A 14,523-nucleotide genomic window follows, 5' to 3' on the forward strand; every position below is an offset into this window, starting at 1 on the left:
GCTCTGTTGCTCTCGCTCTTCCATTGTAATTACGATTTTATAATGGCCCATGGTGTGTGTGTTCTTGTGCTCTCCCAGGCTTCATGGTGGGTCAGTGTGGGCTGTACCAGGCCATAGCCATGTTGCTGGTGGCCTATTTCATCATCAGCATGACCGTCCTGTCAGTGTGTGCCATATCTACCAACGGAGCGCTGGATGCTGGTGGGGCCTACTGTATCCTTTGTGTGCGACGTGTAATATAATCATCATATATACACACAAACATATGTACGATATAATACTGAGTGGTTAATATTGCGATTGCAGTGTTATTATTATTATTATTATTATTATTATTATTATTATTATTACTAGTAGTGGTATTAGTATTAGTTTTAGTATTATAATACAGTAACACTAAAAGCAAAGCAAACAAGTTAATAATATAAAAAAAGCAAAATGCAAAAAGCATTTAATAAAAAGGGTAAATATTATACTCATTTTCAGATTTGGGCCATCAATTGAGTCAATCATGATCATGAAGAATCATGATTATTTCTTGCAAATGATTTTCTCTTGAATTATTGGTCCTGAATTCACATAAGTATTGTTGCATACAGCGGCTGATAGAGTGCACTGATTTACAGAAATGCTTCACAGAGCATGCATCATTGTAGCTTGAATGTTATTCTCCCTTGTAAGTCGCTTTGGATAAAAGCGTCTGCTAAATGACTAAATGTAATGTAAATGTAATCATGACACAGGGAGCATGTCTGTTTATTGCAGTGTTCTCTCTGTATGTAGCGCTGTGTAGAGTCTGTAGTGTAAAGAAGGCGAAAGCATGCTCTACGTTCTGAGACACTGGATGGTTTTATCTGCTCGCTAACAGTCAAGTACTTTATCACAGCCAGTGCCACCCGTAAAGCTAGATAAGCCAGATTTTTAATGGAGCCAAATCACAATGCGCTCAACCGTATAGAAACTCACTCACTCCCCCCACATACACACAATTTCCAATGAATGCAGAAATATAGGAAATAGCAACAATATTTTGGATATGAACAGCAAACAACAAATATCACAACAAAAGTAAAATTCATTATTGAGGGTGAGTATACAGTATATTTTAGGCATGGGCGATATCACAAATGTTTTATCGCGATGCATGGGTAAAAGGAGTGACGGAGAAAGGGTTCCCATTACCCACGGTTGCCTGCAATTAAAATAAATACACCTTGGGGCGAATTCACAAAAAAAATTATTGTGGGCACTAATAGCACTATGAATTGCAACGCTATCTGAGGTGTGTTAGCCTCCTATTCACAAATGATAGTACGCTAATGATATGCCGCCCCGAAGAGACCTATAAACCTATAGACCTATTTTGCTGTTGAGTGCAATTTGCGCTTGTTTTGCGTGTGAACGCAACGATCCATGTGGCAAAGTACAGTAAATAATCCGTGGGTCGGGGTTAAATTCTTGGAGGGCCTGCACTGGTACTATGCCAAATCCTGACGGGGGGGACTTGAAAATAATGGAAATTGTCCAGCGGGGGCAGGGTTGCGGGTGACACATGATGACCCCAGGGTCCCCTAGACACAGGTAAACCTGGTTACGTGTACATGCGCAACCGTGTCCGCGTAACCGGGTGGGGTCCCTGGGTTTTACTTTGTATTTTTAGGTTCATGTGCAGTGACCATAAAACATGAAATTAGTTATTATAGAGAGAGTGTGTGTGTGTGTGTGTGTGTGTGTGTGTGTGTGTGTGTGTGTGTGTGTGTGTGTGTGTGTGTGTGTGTGTGTGTGTGTGTGTGTGTGTGTGTGTGTGTGTGTGTGTGTGTGTGTGTATAGCTAGGTTAGTGGTGCATTTCACCGTTTGCGGGTGCCTTGTGAATTAGACAATCGCTTTTTCTGTTATTTGCGCCGGTTTAACGAACGTAAAAGCCATAGCTTTGTCAATACGCCCCTCTATTTGTTTTCTTTCGATAAAATGCAATGCAATGAGTTTAAATGTGTATGATGTGCTACAACAGTCTTCAGAGAGACTAATAATCTTGCTGTGGACCCCTGCAATTTCATCCACAGACCCCTAGTGGGTCCCGGACCCCAGTTTGGGAACCCCTGACGTAAAATCCTACCGCTCATATAACGTTCCCATTCCTTTGAGCCCGTCAGCTTCCTCAGCCCCCGTGCAGACATGATCAGCCGTGCGCTGGGTCCGGAGTTCGGCGGAAGCATCGGCATCATGTTCTTCCTGGCGAACGTGTGCGCCAGCGCCCTCTACATTCTGGGCGTGGTGGAGGCCATTGTGGCCACCTTCGGCGTGCCAGAAGGTTGGGAGGCTATGACTTACGATTTATTAACCTGCCGTTACCAAGGAGATAAAAGGACTATTCTGTTTTTCAATAGCGTACGAATGACTTAACAATCTGCTTCATTTAAAGAATGCATGGATACAGGATTCAACTGATATATTGAGTATATTAGTTCATGAAATATTTTTAGATCAATGTAAAGTCAGTGGACACCATAAAGGATGACATGGATGGACTGTCCTCCTGTCCTGTCTTTTACTATCCCTGCCTCTAGAATTGCCCCTCGGGGATAAAGTTTATTAAATTTAAGTGAATAAAGGATCGAATACTTTGTCATAACTTATTCTCATCACAAAGCCATGTTATATTGATCATATTTCCAAGTATTGTGGTTTAAATAAAGAACAAGACCTCACCTGTCTCACCTGTCCAGATGGGGCAGTGGCGAGCTTCTCCTACCAGGTGCTGCCGTCAGGCTACTGGTGGTCGCTGCTTTACGGCACGGCGATGGCTTTGCTCTGCCTGTTGGTGTGCCTGGTAGGCGCCCACATCTACGCCAAGGCCACCTTCCTCATCTTCCTGGTGGTCATGTTCGTGCTGGGCACCATCTTCGTCAGCTTCTTTGCCGTGCGCCCGCACCCCGTGCTGTTGCCCGGACCCGCTCTCGCACCGGGGCCCCCGACCAACGGGACCGTGCTGCCCGCCACCGCCAACTTCACAGGCTTTAAGCTGGACACACTGCTGGGCAACCTGTGGGGTAAGGTTGTGTGTGTGTGTGTGTGTGTGTGTGTGTGTGTGTGTGTGTGTGTGTGTGTGTGTGTGTGTGTGTGTGTGTGTGTGTGTGTGTGTGTGTGTGTGTGTGTGTGTGTGTGTGTGTGTGTGTGTGTGTGTATCTGTGTGCGTGTGTGTGTGTGTGTCTGTGTCTGTGTCTGTGTGAGTAGGAGGGTTTCTGTGTGTGTAGGTGGGTGTCTGTGTGTGTCTGTTTATGTGGAGCGGGTGGGCTTAGCCTGTCGGTTGATAGCACCCGGTAACTGAGAGATGATGTGCTGAAATTCATGTTAGTAGATTAATTAGAGCACTGTACTGGTGGGAAATTGAGTTTTAGCCCCTTTACTAGTCAGCACACACATTTAACATGACCCTTGAGCATTTTTCTGATGATGGCTCACATTCTAATGCTCACAAATCCATTCCATTGCTTTAACACATTGCTTTGAATCAACAAATTCAAAATACGGAAGAATTAAGTAACTTCGACACATGTGTTACCATTATTGTTGGCACGACCAGGAGATACGTATGTTTCCTCACCATTTGCTTTAAATTTTCCAATATCCAAAAATAGAGACAGACAAAAAGTATAAATTACATTGGTCGTGTAAATGGTCCCTTTAAAAAGGATATTTATTTATGAAGTTATTTCCTCTAAAATCACTCTTCAGTTTCAGCTTCCTGTTGGGCTTAATGTACAGAATATATAAATGAGCGCTGTTTTATTCCCATGAGGCACTTGAGGCGAATTTTGAATAACAGCTTTGGTGCTTAATGAGCTCTTAATGTTTTATCGTAGGCCGTTTCCCGCTCTTTATGGATCAGGCCAGTAAATGGGCCGTCTGATTTTCGCTTTTTCGTTTGGTTAGCTTGTTATGCACATGGCATGTCGGGCTCCAAGCGTCGCCTACATTGCAGCAGTGCAGTGTTGTTGTTTTTTCATGACACTGAGACATACCACAGATATGGCGGCTTGTTTGCTGTGTTCCAGGAAGTACATCGTGCTTCTTCTGATTGTCAGCGGTGTGAAAGCAATGTTGGGGAACAAAGAGGGGGGCGGGGCGGGGGGGTTGGTATTGATTAGCTGTAATTAGAGCTATTGTTGTAAATTGTCCCTCTGACTGTTTATTTCAGTGGGAGCATAAAGCGAGCACTCTGTTCTGCTTCCAGGGAGTTATTTATTGACCACATGATGGCTTAAGGTACCTCGGGCACATGCAGGCACTCTGCTTCGCGGCTCAGCCCTGAGTCATGCTGTCATTTGACTCAATGTCACATGCGCACACACGCAAATGCAAACATGACATTTTGGCTCCCTTGTGTAAAAATAAATAATAATTATTGAGTTCCATAATAACTTGGCAAATTTGTGAGTTTGCCAAAGTTGGGCCTTCTGGAGAAATTGGACGTGCATAAACCCTTCGTACTTAATACTTTCCGTTTCACGACCGAACAAACAAAGTGTCATGTCTCTCGATATTTGTTAACTATAGCAGGTCAATATATAGATTGAATCACTCTTGTGACCCCTTCCCCCTAAAAACACCCACCAACCCAGCGTAACTCAATGTGTTGGTGCTTGTCTCCTTTCCCCAGCGGACTACACTGTGGACTACACCACGGGAACCATGATGACCTTCACCACCGTTTTCGCTGTCATGTTTAATGGCTGCACAGGCATCATGGCTGGCTCCAACATGTCAGGTCGGGACTCTTACGTTATCCCTCTTTTTTTTTCCCTGTTCAACCCCCTCATTGCACCAAATCTTCCTCCTCTCAACCTCTTCCCCAACCTCATGGATGAGAGCCTGTTGACTGATGCCCAGTTCTAGACCCATTCCAGTGGTGAACAGACTAGGGTGACAGTAGGCTTGGGCCTATATTCGATAATATCGAATATCATTCACAATATCGAAATAGGCCCCCCCCCGCCCCATCCGTCCGTCCGTCCTTCCGTCCATCAGAGCAGCAGAGCCCACGGACAAAGCTCATTCAGTTGAGCGCACAAAGAGGATATATGTGGATGTATGCGCGCAACAGTGAGGAAGCAGATGGAGAATTTGGACATAGTGCGAGTGTGGCGCAGATGGTCGGGTGATTAATTTGTGGCTCAAAGTTATTACTTTCATTACTAAAATGATTTTATTAAAAAAAAAAGTTGTAATTGTTGTACAGAGAGCTGCCAAGTCTCACACTTTGACAGTGAGACTCGAGTATATCAACCAGTTCATACACGCATTTATAAATTCATACACCTCCTATCTCTGACGCTGAGAATCCCAAAATTAGTAAAATTCCTCTTTTTCTTTTGTATTCTACGTATATATTTCCTTACTCGTGCTTGTTTGGTGCTCGTCACTCTTTCGCATGTTGAACAGGAGATCTTCCCCGCTGCAACTTCCTAGTTGGAGCGGCATAAAGCGATCTGTTCTCTGCGATCCGGCATACTTCACCTTTTCTCAGAGGAAAACAAATACAGAGTGTTTTTGTTGTAGGTTAATTTATTGTAATTTAAAGAAAAAAGCAGAGCGCGCAACCGTGCTTAATGGGAACGCTTTCTCCGTCACCCCACCCCCCCCGCCGGCGGCAGCAACGACGATAATATCCAGTATCGCAATATTTGGGCGGGACTGCAATGCAATAATAAATTCATGGTTCAACCAGTCTTTTTGTTTTCCAGGGGACCTGAAGAACCCTGGCTATTCCATCCCCCGCGGCACCATCACCGCCGTCATCTTCACATTCATCATCTATAACCTGCTCAGCCTGTTGGTGGCCTGCTCCTGCGACCGGTCCGTCTCACACACACACACACACACACACACACACACACACACACACACACACACACACACACACACACACACACACACACACACACACACACACACACACACACACACACACACACACACACACACACACACTTTTCACACAACAGTCTTACCAATTAATAATGCAATTAACAAAATAGCACAGAAGGAATCCAAGGCGCTCCAGTGTTTTAGCGACTAACAGCCTTGGACTGTTTGTCTGTTTGTGAAACATCAAGTACGGATTTAAAATCTTCATCCGTTCATATTTGTTCCAGACCCCAACATGAGTGCCTTTTTATTCCTAGCATCCCTTCCCTTCTTCATTTCTTTCTAGCTCTCTCAGTTTCCATCTGAGTGCCAGGGGTAGGGTATCGACGCGGCCGTAAAGCGCACATTGCCGGGGTGCTAACCTGACACGAGCCCGGCTGTAAAGGAGCATGGGAGATCAATACGGCTATCATTCACCCCGCAGCACTCTGTCCTCCTTGACTCATCCAATCGCACACACACACACACACACACACACACACACACACACACACACACACACACACAGATGGCATGTTGGCAAATGAGACAGCGGTGTCCCAGCTGTTGGTTAGAATGGAGAGTGTGTCCATGTGTTTCAATAGCAATTTACGACCCTCATCCCATGACCCAACCGAGAGGATGGCATGACCTATGTTTGTATGTATATTTGTGTGTGTGTGTGTGCGCGTGGGAGAGATTCAGGGGCCTGCTTGTCAACAGCCTCTGTTATTGGAGCACACTTTGGAAAGCCTCAGTAATCAGTATGTGTTCTACACCACCAAACTATTGATTATCACTATGTCTTTGTCAAACCATGTGGATTTGGAATCTTAATAGGTTTGTGTATGTACAGTACGTGTGTGTGTATGTGTGTGTGTGTGTGTGTGTGTGTGTGTGTGTGCATCTGAATGCTTCCGTCGAAGACACTGTAGGAGTGATTGTACGACTTTGCGAGATCTCCTAGAAGGAGGAAGGAGGGGTTGGAGCGTGGGACAGACTGGAATTGAAGGGGAGGGATGGGTCTAATAACACCATTTACCTGAATGGCATCGAGCCTTTTGGACTTCCTGATACGCATGCAGATAACGTTCAGTGTCTGATGTTTTTATTGCTCCCGTTTCAGTGGGTGTATTCCACTGTGCTTCTTTGGTTGCACTCATTTCAGTTCCTTATCTGCTGTGTGCGAAAGAGGGGACTGGTTGTTTGACCCGATGGTGATATTTATTATAGCTGTCTGAACAAGCTGGAGGATGTCAATATCCTTATGGTAGTCTTCCTCTGAACCAACTGTTTTATTTATTCATTCATTCCCTTTTGTAGCGTCTCTCGGCCATTGTGGTCCCTTGTTCAGAGGGAAGTTCACCTTGTGCGCTTTGATTCTTGTACTACTTCTACATGGGAAAGTGTCCGTCTAGAAGTGAAGTGGATACTTTTTTTTGTCGGTACATATGTCCTCTACAGTTCAGCGACCTTCTGATCATCTTAGGTTTTCTTTCTTTTCGGTGTCTCTTTGAAGGCCATTCATTACCATGTGACTGTATTTCTCTCTCTCTCTCTCTCTCTCTCTCTCTCTCTCTCTCTCTCTCTCTCTCTCTCTCTCTCTCTCTCTCTCTCTTTCTTCTTTGCCTCACTTCCTTATTTGCGCACGCATGCAATGGCTGGCCTTGATTCGCCCCGCAGAGCATCAATGCTCAGATTGTCATCTCCTCAGTTTGCAGACACTCGAGCTACTTACCGTGAAATCCATTACCTGACTGGGAGGAATGCTCCAGTACCGGCCGAAAGATTTAGACTGCTACCCACCCCCGGCATCAGCTGAGGACCGCTTGAAATATGTGATTGACAATGCGGGCCTGAACACATGTATTCTTTTTTTTCCACTTAGTTTCAAATCTCCCCTGGTCCCAATTCTTGAAGAAGGGGACATATTTTGACATCAATTTCCCACCCATTCGATCACCTCAAAACCGCATACCGTAGCTTTTTCATTAGGGTGCCTTTTTCATATCATACACCTAGCAATTCCTGGCAATTCCAGGCATCCCGGCGAAGATGTGAACCAAACTTGTTTCTCATGTATCTCAAACCATAAAGGCTGCTTATTCTGATCACACAGATTTCTTAGTTTCACTATTGCATTGATATCACTTCTTTCTGGCACCTGTGGCACGCCGGGCGGCTGCCTTTATTTTATCCTCAAAACCGGCAGGCAGGCTTATCAGCGTTTCTGTGGATTAAAGTGTGGCGGTATTAAAGTCATCTATCATGTGATATTCTCCACCGTGCTTCTCGCCCAGAAAAGCCCTGTCGCTTAAAAAAAAGGGGGGGGAGGGGAAAAACAAGAAAAATCACATGCGTAACTGTGGTAATGTCAATTTAAAGGGAAGTAGAAGTAAGTAGAATCATAATTTATTGGTCTCAGGTGCTAATGCACTTAACACACATACACATGCATGTAGGGAGTTGTGACCCCGAACACACACACACACACACACACACACACACATGCAGGTAATGGTGACAGAGAATTTTGACTTCTGCATTTCTCAATTCAGGGTGGCGGATCCATGTTGTGGTCAGGGACAGGACATGAAGTGTTCTGCATGTTTTTAATTGGGGTCCTTTTTCATATTGGAGGAGACCCATGTGAGCACAGGGAGAACATGCAAACTCCACACAGAAAGGCCCCTGTTCTTTATTCATGTATCTACTGAAGCTCATGTCCACTTGGGTTGAGTTGAGATATACAGTATATAGGCTGTTGTCATTTGTTGTAGTTGCACAAATTCTCCAGTAGGTGTCAGCCAAACACTCCTCCTGTCTCAAAAGGAGATCTTTTTTTAATTACATTTTTTTTCAAGGGAGCCTGTAAAGCTAAAAGCGATATTGAGAATAACAAAGTAACCTTTTACATAAGGCTCTCCGAAATGATTACCTTCCTTAAATTGTAGTTCTTAAAAGCCAAAGCAGTTAAAACTCCACTCAACAGAGAATGTCAGGGAGGCTTGTCAGTGTGTGTGCGTGTTCATGTGTGAACTTCCATATCAGTGTGCTCTCCCTTGTGTGGTGACGGTGCAAGACAGTTATTTCTTTGACTTTGGTCAGTTGAGTATTGATTTGAATGCAAAGAATTAACATCCCTAATTTAAAAACCTTTAATGGAGACTGGTCAGCTGAATTAGGGCAGGGTAGTTTCTCGATAAAAGATCTGATCGTACTGTGGGTCATTTGGCCAGTGATGCATTCAGCTTTGGTCAGCAGTGTCTTTATTTTTTTAGGTGATCACGCATGATATGCCGGTTTGGTTAGTAAGTGATTTTGTGTGTGTGTGTGTGTGTGTGTGTGTGTGTGTGTGTGTGTGTGTGTGTGTGTGTGTGTGTGTGTGTGTGTGTGTGTGTGTGTGTGTGTGTGAGGGTTGTGGTGGTGATGAAGGCTCAGGGTGTGTGGGACAGGAATAGGACAGGAGTCTATTAACCCCGTGTGACCGGCTCACCAGCCGTGACGGATTGCCCCGTCGCTACTCCCACACCATCCATTTCTGTGTGTGTGTGTGCGTGTGTGTGTGTGCGTGTGTTTGTGTGTGTGTGTATGTGTGTATTGTGCCCAGCTGGTTTTTGGAGTTCTCTCGTGTAAAACTTTTCTTGTATCCAATTTCCATGTTGAATAATTTGCTTCTTCGCAATGTGTGTGCTCACACTCTCACGTGGGATTTTGCCAGACATTGTGAGAATCAACTCCTGGTGTGCATCTTCGCTTGACTGACTTTTCTGTGTGAGCAAGCGTGTATCTTCCTCCTCGTCCTCCAGTGTACTGTGCTTCAGTGACCTGTAGGCTAATCCGTCCCCGGTTATGGAAGACTCTTGTATTAATTACCGACTTCATGATTATGAATTCAAATCTGCCGGCCTTCTTTTGTTGCACTATCTCTGACACACAGCCTTGTGTGTGTGTGTGTGTGTGTGTGTGTGTGTGTGTGTGTGTGTGTGTGTGTGTGTGTGTGTGTGTGTGTGTGTGTGTGTGTGTGTGTGTGTGTGTGTCACACACCGCCCGACAACTTTATTCCCACCTCCCAACACATCATTTAACATTAGTAGTAGTCTTTTGGTTGATCACATGATGTATTGTTTGACTACCTTTGCTCAGTATCTTTGTTTGCTTCTCTTTCTTACATTCCATTTTGTAAAGGTGGGCTCCGTTAAAGGGGGCCTATTGTGCAAACTCACTTTTTCAGTGCTTGTGCACATACCGGTGGGTCTCTGATGGGCCTACGAACACACAAACTGTGAAAAATAAAACAACTCAGTCAGTTTTTTGTTAGCTGTCTGTCTCAGAAAACATGTGGTGAAACAAGCCGTTCTGCTTTGCTGCTTCTACACGTCGCCAAGCGCATTATTCTAATTAGAACTGCCCCCCATCTGAGTAACTCCACCCACGGCTGTAGCGCGAGAGGACCCGTTAGCGTCAAAGCTAAGAGCTAGACATGCATGGGAAGTGCTCTGTTGTTGGCTGCAGAGCCCAGCACAAATCTTTTAAAAGAAAGAGAAATGAATGCCAACTGTCCTTGACAAAACTGCAGACAAGGGAATTGTAGTATTTGCTGTGTGTTTCTTTGTGTGTGTGTGTGTGTGTGTGTGTGTCCACATTAAGTGGAATGTACTGTAGGCTGCAGCACCTGATCCGTGCCGCGTTTCTCCAAACAAAACCGTAGATGCATTTATTTTATTCATTTTAATTTATTTCTGATGTTTCCGTAATTGAATAGAACAAAAAAGGCCCAAGCCCCGCTGTATCTCGCGGTGCTCCAAGCTCTGCGCTGCTCCGGACACCGTGGTGAAAGTCGGAACCAACTTTTAAATGAGGCCTTGTAGATCTAATATGAGTGAAGATCCAGCAACTGGATTGCTTTTTTCTCGCTTCAAATTTGCTCGGAAACAGATTTTAGCAATAAGGAAATCAGTGAAAGTTTACAGAGGAAGTAAAACGGAACCTGGAGTAAAGCTCAAACCCCACTGGTTCACACAACCCGGAAATTGTGCACAAACCCCATTGGCTCAGAACTAGAGGCTTGGCCGCTCATGTACAATTAAAGCTAGACACACAGAAAACAACCCATTTTGGAACATTATGGTATAGAAGTATGTTACAATGGCTGGAATGCATAATCTGAGTGGTATTTTCAGCAAAAAAATATGTTTTTGGGGCCTCAGAGACTAGGTCCTATTTGAGACCTTCTAGAACTCGATTGATCAGCATTGCTGATTTTAGCATTCATCCAGGGGAAGGTGGACCATGCGACCAACAATGCAAGAACATATCTAGGAGCACATTGGAAACACAGATAAATCGAATGGTTTCCTTAAAAAGTGCCAGCTAAAAAAATGGGATAAAAAATTGGCTTTTTTTAATAAAAGAAATCTTATTTTGAATGAAATAATATTTATTACTTAACAAAGATCAGTTGTCCCCTTCTCAGAAACTTACTGTCATTTTGTGCCCCAACCTCTTCTTCTTTACTCTTCCTTCGCTAAATTCAGCCAGTCTCTCGCACTCTCTCTGTCACATTGTCTGGAGTTTTGTCCCGACTCCAGCCATTGTAGGGCAACGAGTCCAACACCCGTCCTCTCACCTCTCTTGCTCCTTCTCCCCCCTTGCCTTCGTCTCTTTCCTTTTTCATTTCCACCGCTTATTCTCTCTGTGCGCTATCTAGGCTTTCTGTGGGTCCTTAAAATGTCTAAAATCCACAAATTAAAATGTCTTAAACATGTGACCCACCGCAGCAAAGCCTGCTATGAATTGAATTTGTATTATAGTTATTGATATTCAGTGAAATAAATGTAGTCCATCAAAAACAAATACGTTTATAAAACCATATTTATTTCTTGATTTCTTCTCAATCAAAAAAATATTCCCTACCCATCACTTTTAAATAGTGAAATACTGACAGCCAGAGTAAACATCATACCTTGATACATTGCATACATTACATTGCATTGCAAGATAGTGTATCTGAAATACTGAAATACTCCTCACTTAATGACCTCCCTGTTTAATGACTGTTCGGACTTAGACCAGCTCTCCGACCAGTCTGTATTGTGCACTGCGTACAATACCGCGGCATCTCAGCGTCAAGCATCTCATCGCGCATCACCCTTTATATACTATATACTCCATATATACTGTATACACTATATGCACGATTTATACTATGTACACTATATATACTATATACACTTTATATACTATATACACACTGTATATACTATATACACTATATATACTATATACTCTATTTATACTATATATACTATATACACTATATACACTGTATACATCTCATCACCGGTCTCAGTCTCGTTCCCACAGACATGTCAGTCTTCACTACACTAGCGCTTGCAATGGCCATGCCCCCTTTCCGTGAAATTAAACGGGTCCTCGCTTATCGACCAATTTGTTTAACAACCTGGTCATAGGAACGGAACTCGGTCGTTAAGTGAGGAGTACCTGTATCATTGTGACAGCTTGGGTCACTATGTCGCAAATCAGTGGCAGAACTGCTTTATGGCAATATGTGAGATGTTTTGGAGGAACCGTGCTTTACATTTTCTGCACGTGGGAGCACATGTGAACAAACACTGAGGGTGTGGCGCTTCACGGACTAATCATCAGGAAAAAAAAAACACTGTCCCTTGTTTACAACTTCCAACTTTCTCAAGGAAATCTCAGATTGCAGGATGGCACCATTCATGGATTACTACAAAATGTTTCCGTCTGCTGCCGAGACAACATAAGGTGAGGGGTACTGCCAAACCAGAGTACCTTTTTGTTTGCCGATGGTGATGAGTTTTAGTTTATGAGGTTTCAGTAAGTGAATGTTAACACAAACAGTGTTCATTCAAGTCATAATGTCTCAAGTCAAGTCACGAGTCTTTAACTTCCAAGTTGAGTTCTCAGTCCATTTATTTTCTGTCAAGTCAAGTCAAATTCATGGAAACAGTGACTCAAGTCGACTCGAGTCCAAGTCACAATGACCCGAGAATACATCTCTGCCCTATGGTAGAGTTACACCGCCGGTGTACATGCGCTGCAAGGCGACAGGCTGGAATGCATTTCAAATGTAGCTCGCCTTCATCCAGCATCCAGAAACCCTGTCTATCGCTTCCCAGCAGTCGCTTGGCACCCCCGTTTTTTTAGGCTCTCTCTCTTGCTCTCTCTTCCTGTCCCTCACTTTCTTACCATCTCTCTCTCTGTCGGTCATCTCACCATCCTTTGATTGTTTTTGTTGGTCACTTCCTATCTCTCCACCGCAGAGATGCCACTGTCACTCTCTCTGAGGCCGCCCCCCCCCCCCCCCGCACGCACATACAAACACACTGTTTTTTGGTTTAGTTTTTGTTTTGGAAGGGCTCAAACAGAGGGGAGGGGGCTGGTAGCGGGAGTGGCACTAAGGGCCAAATTGCAGTATTCTTGGACAGCATTTAATATCTGAGCGAACCATAGCTCTATTGGGGCGCAGGGACCTAGAAGTCTGTCTGTCTGTCTGTCTGTCTGTCTGTCTGTCTGTCTGTCTGTCTGTCTGTCCGTCTGTCTCATACAAAGAAGTATAAATTTAAGGTTCCTAGAATTAAATAAAACACATGTTAAAAAAATCCCCCTCCACAAAAAAATATACACAAAGAAAGAAAACAATAGGTATTGGATTGTTATCAGTAGTAAATATTAGTATTCTTCTTTGCCAGAAGGGTGAAGGAAAGAGAGAAAGAACTCAACAACCGCAATGTTATAGAGAGAAAACTCTTACAAAGGGGGGCGTTAGGAGGGCGTTCTTTGGACTGACCAGAAGATCTAAGGTCGGTAGTCGACAATGTTGAGACGGTAGATCTCTGAATTGGTGGTGGGGCGGGGGCAGTGCGAATGGGGGGACTGTAATAGAGAAGGGATAAAGGGAGGGAGGCAGGGATGGGTGGATGGATGGATGGGGAGCAACAAGGGAAGTAGCAGGGCCTCTGCACACGTGCAGGGGTCTTGTTAGCCATCGATCCAATTTAATAACCCTTAACCACAGTCGCACCCCCTGAGAGCACTTACCTTGCTGTCTCTCACTCCCTTGATCTGGGTCCCCTCCTCTCTCGCACTCTCTCTCTCTCTCTCTCTCTCTCTTGCTCTCTCTCCCCTTCTTTTGTCTCTTGCGATCAATTTCTCTTGCACATTTTCCCTGGTTTTATTGTTTTGTTTGCGCTGAGCGTGGGGGGGGGGTTTAGGACCAGAGGGGTGCAAAGGGGTCTGGCGTTTGTGCATAATGCCTTTCCTGTCATTGAAATGATCAATTCAGAACGTCGGTGTGAGAGGCCTGGGTGAATTCTGAGCGTGTCGCAAGCGGCTGTCCGCTGCTCTGAGCAATGAAAGTTCTCGCCGACGCCGCGATACGTTCCCTGTCGTTGACCAGACAGCTCAGGGCGATGGCAAGAAAAAGACGTCTTGGGTGCGTTTAGTCACATTCAGGACACCTTAAGAGGATGGGATCCATACTAAGCATTTCGTTTGCCAAACCCTGTTCAGCGGCATGTCGGGAAAATTTCTAACCTCAAAAAACTGGGGGGTTACGCCAAGAAACT

At 44.4% G+C, this 14,523-nt stretch overlaps 1 protein-coding gene across 1 annotated transcript in view; it reads left to right on the forward strand.

The window, feature by feature from the left end:
* LOC307235077 (solute carrier family 12 member 9) overlaps positions 1 to 14,523 on the forward strand; it is a gene marked incomplete at its 5' end in the record, with an annotated part of 63,616 nt that overhangs the window by 5,233 nt on the left and 43,860 nt on the right. Inside the window, 5 exons of the mRNA XM_080007049.1 lie at positions 79 to 213; positions 2,175 to 2,312; positions 2,728 to 3,051; positions 4,662 to 4,769; positions 5,746 to 5,857. Of these exons, the coding sequence (XP_079863175.1) occupies positions 79 to 213; positions 2,175 to 2,312; positions 2,728 to 3,051; positions 4,662 to 4,769; positions 5,746 to 5,857 (817 nt within the window). The remainder of the gene's footprint in view (positions 1 to 78; positions 214 to 2,174; positions 2,313 to 2,727; positions 3,052 to 4,661; positions 4,770 to 5,745; positions 5,858 to 14,523) is intronic.

Source organism: Zeus faber (genome assembly GCF_960531495.2).
Source record: "Zeus faber genome assembly, chromosome: 9".
NCBI lineage: Eukaryota > Metazoa > Chordata > Actinopteri > Zeiformes > Zeidae > Zeus > Zeus faber.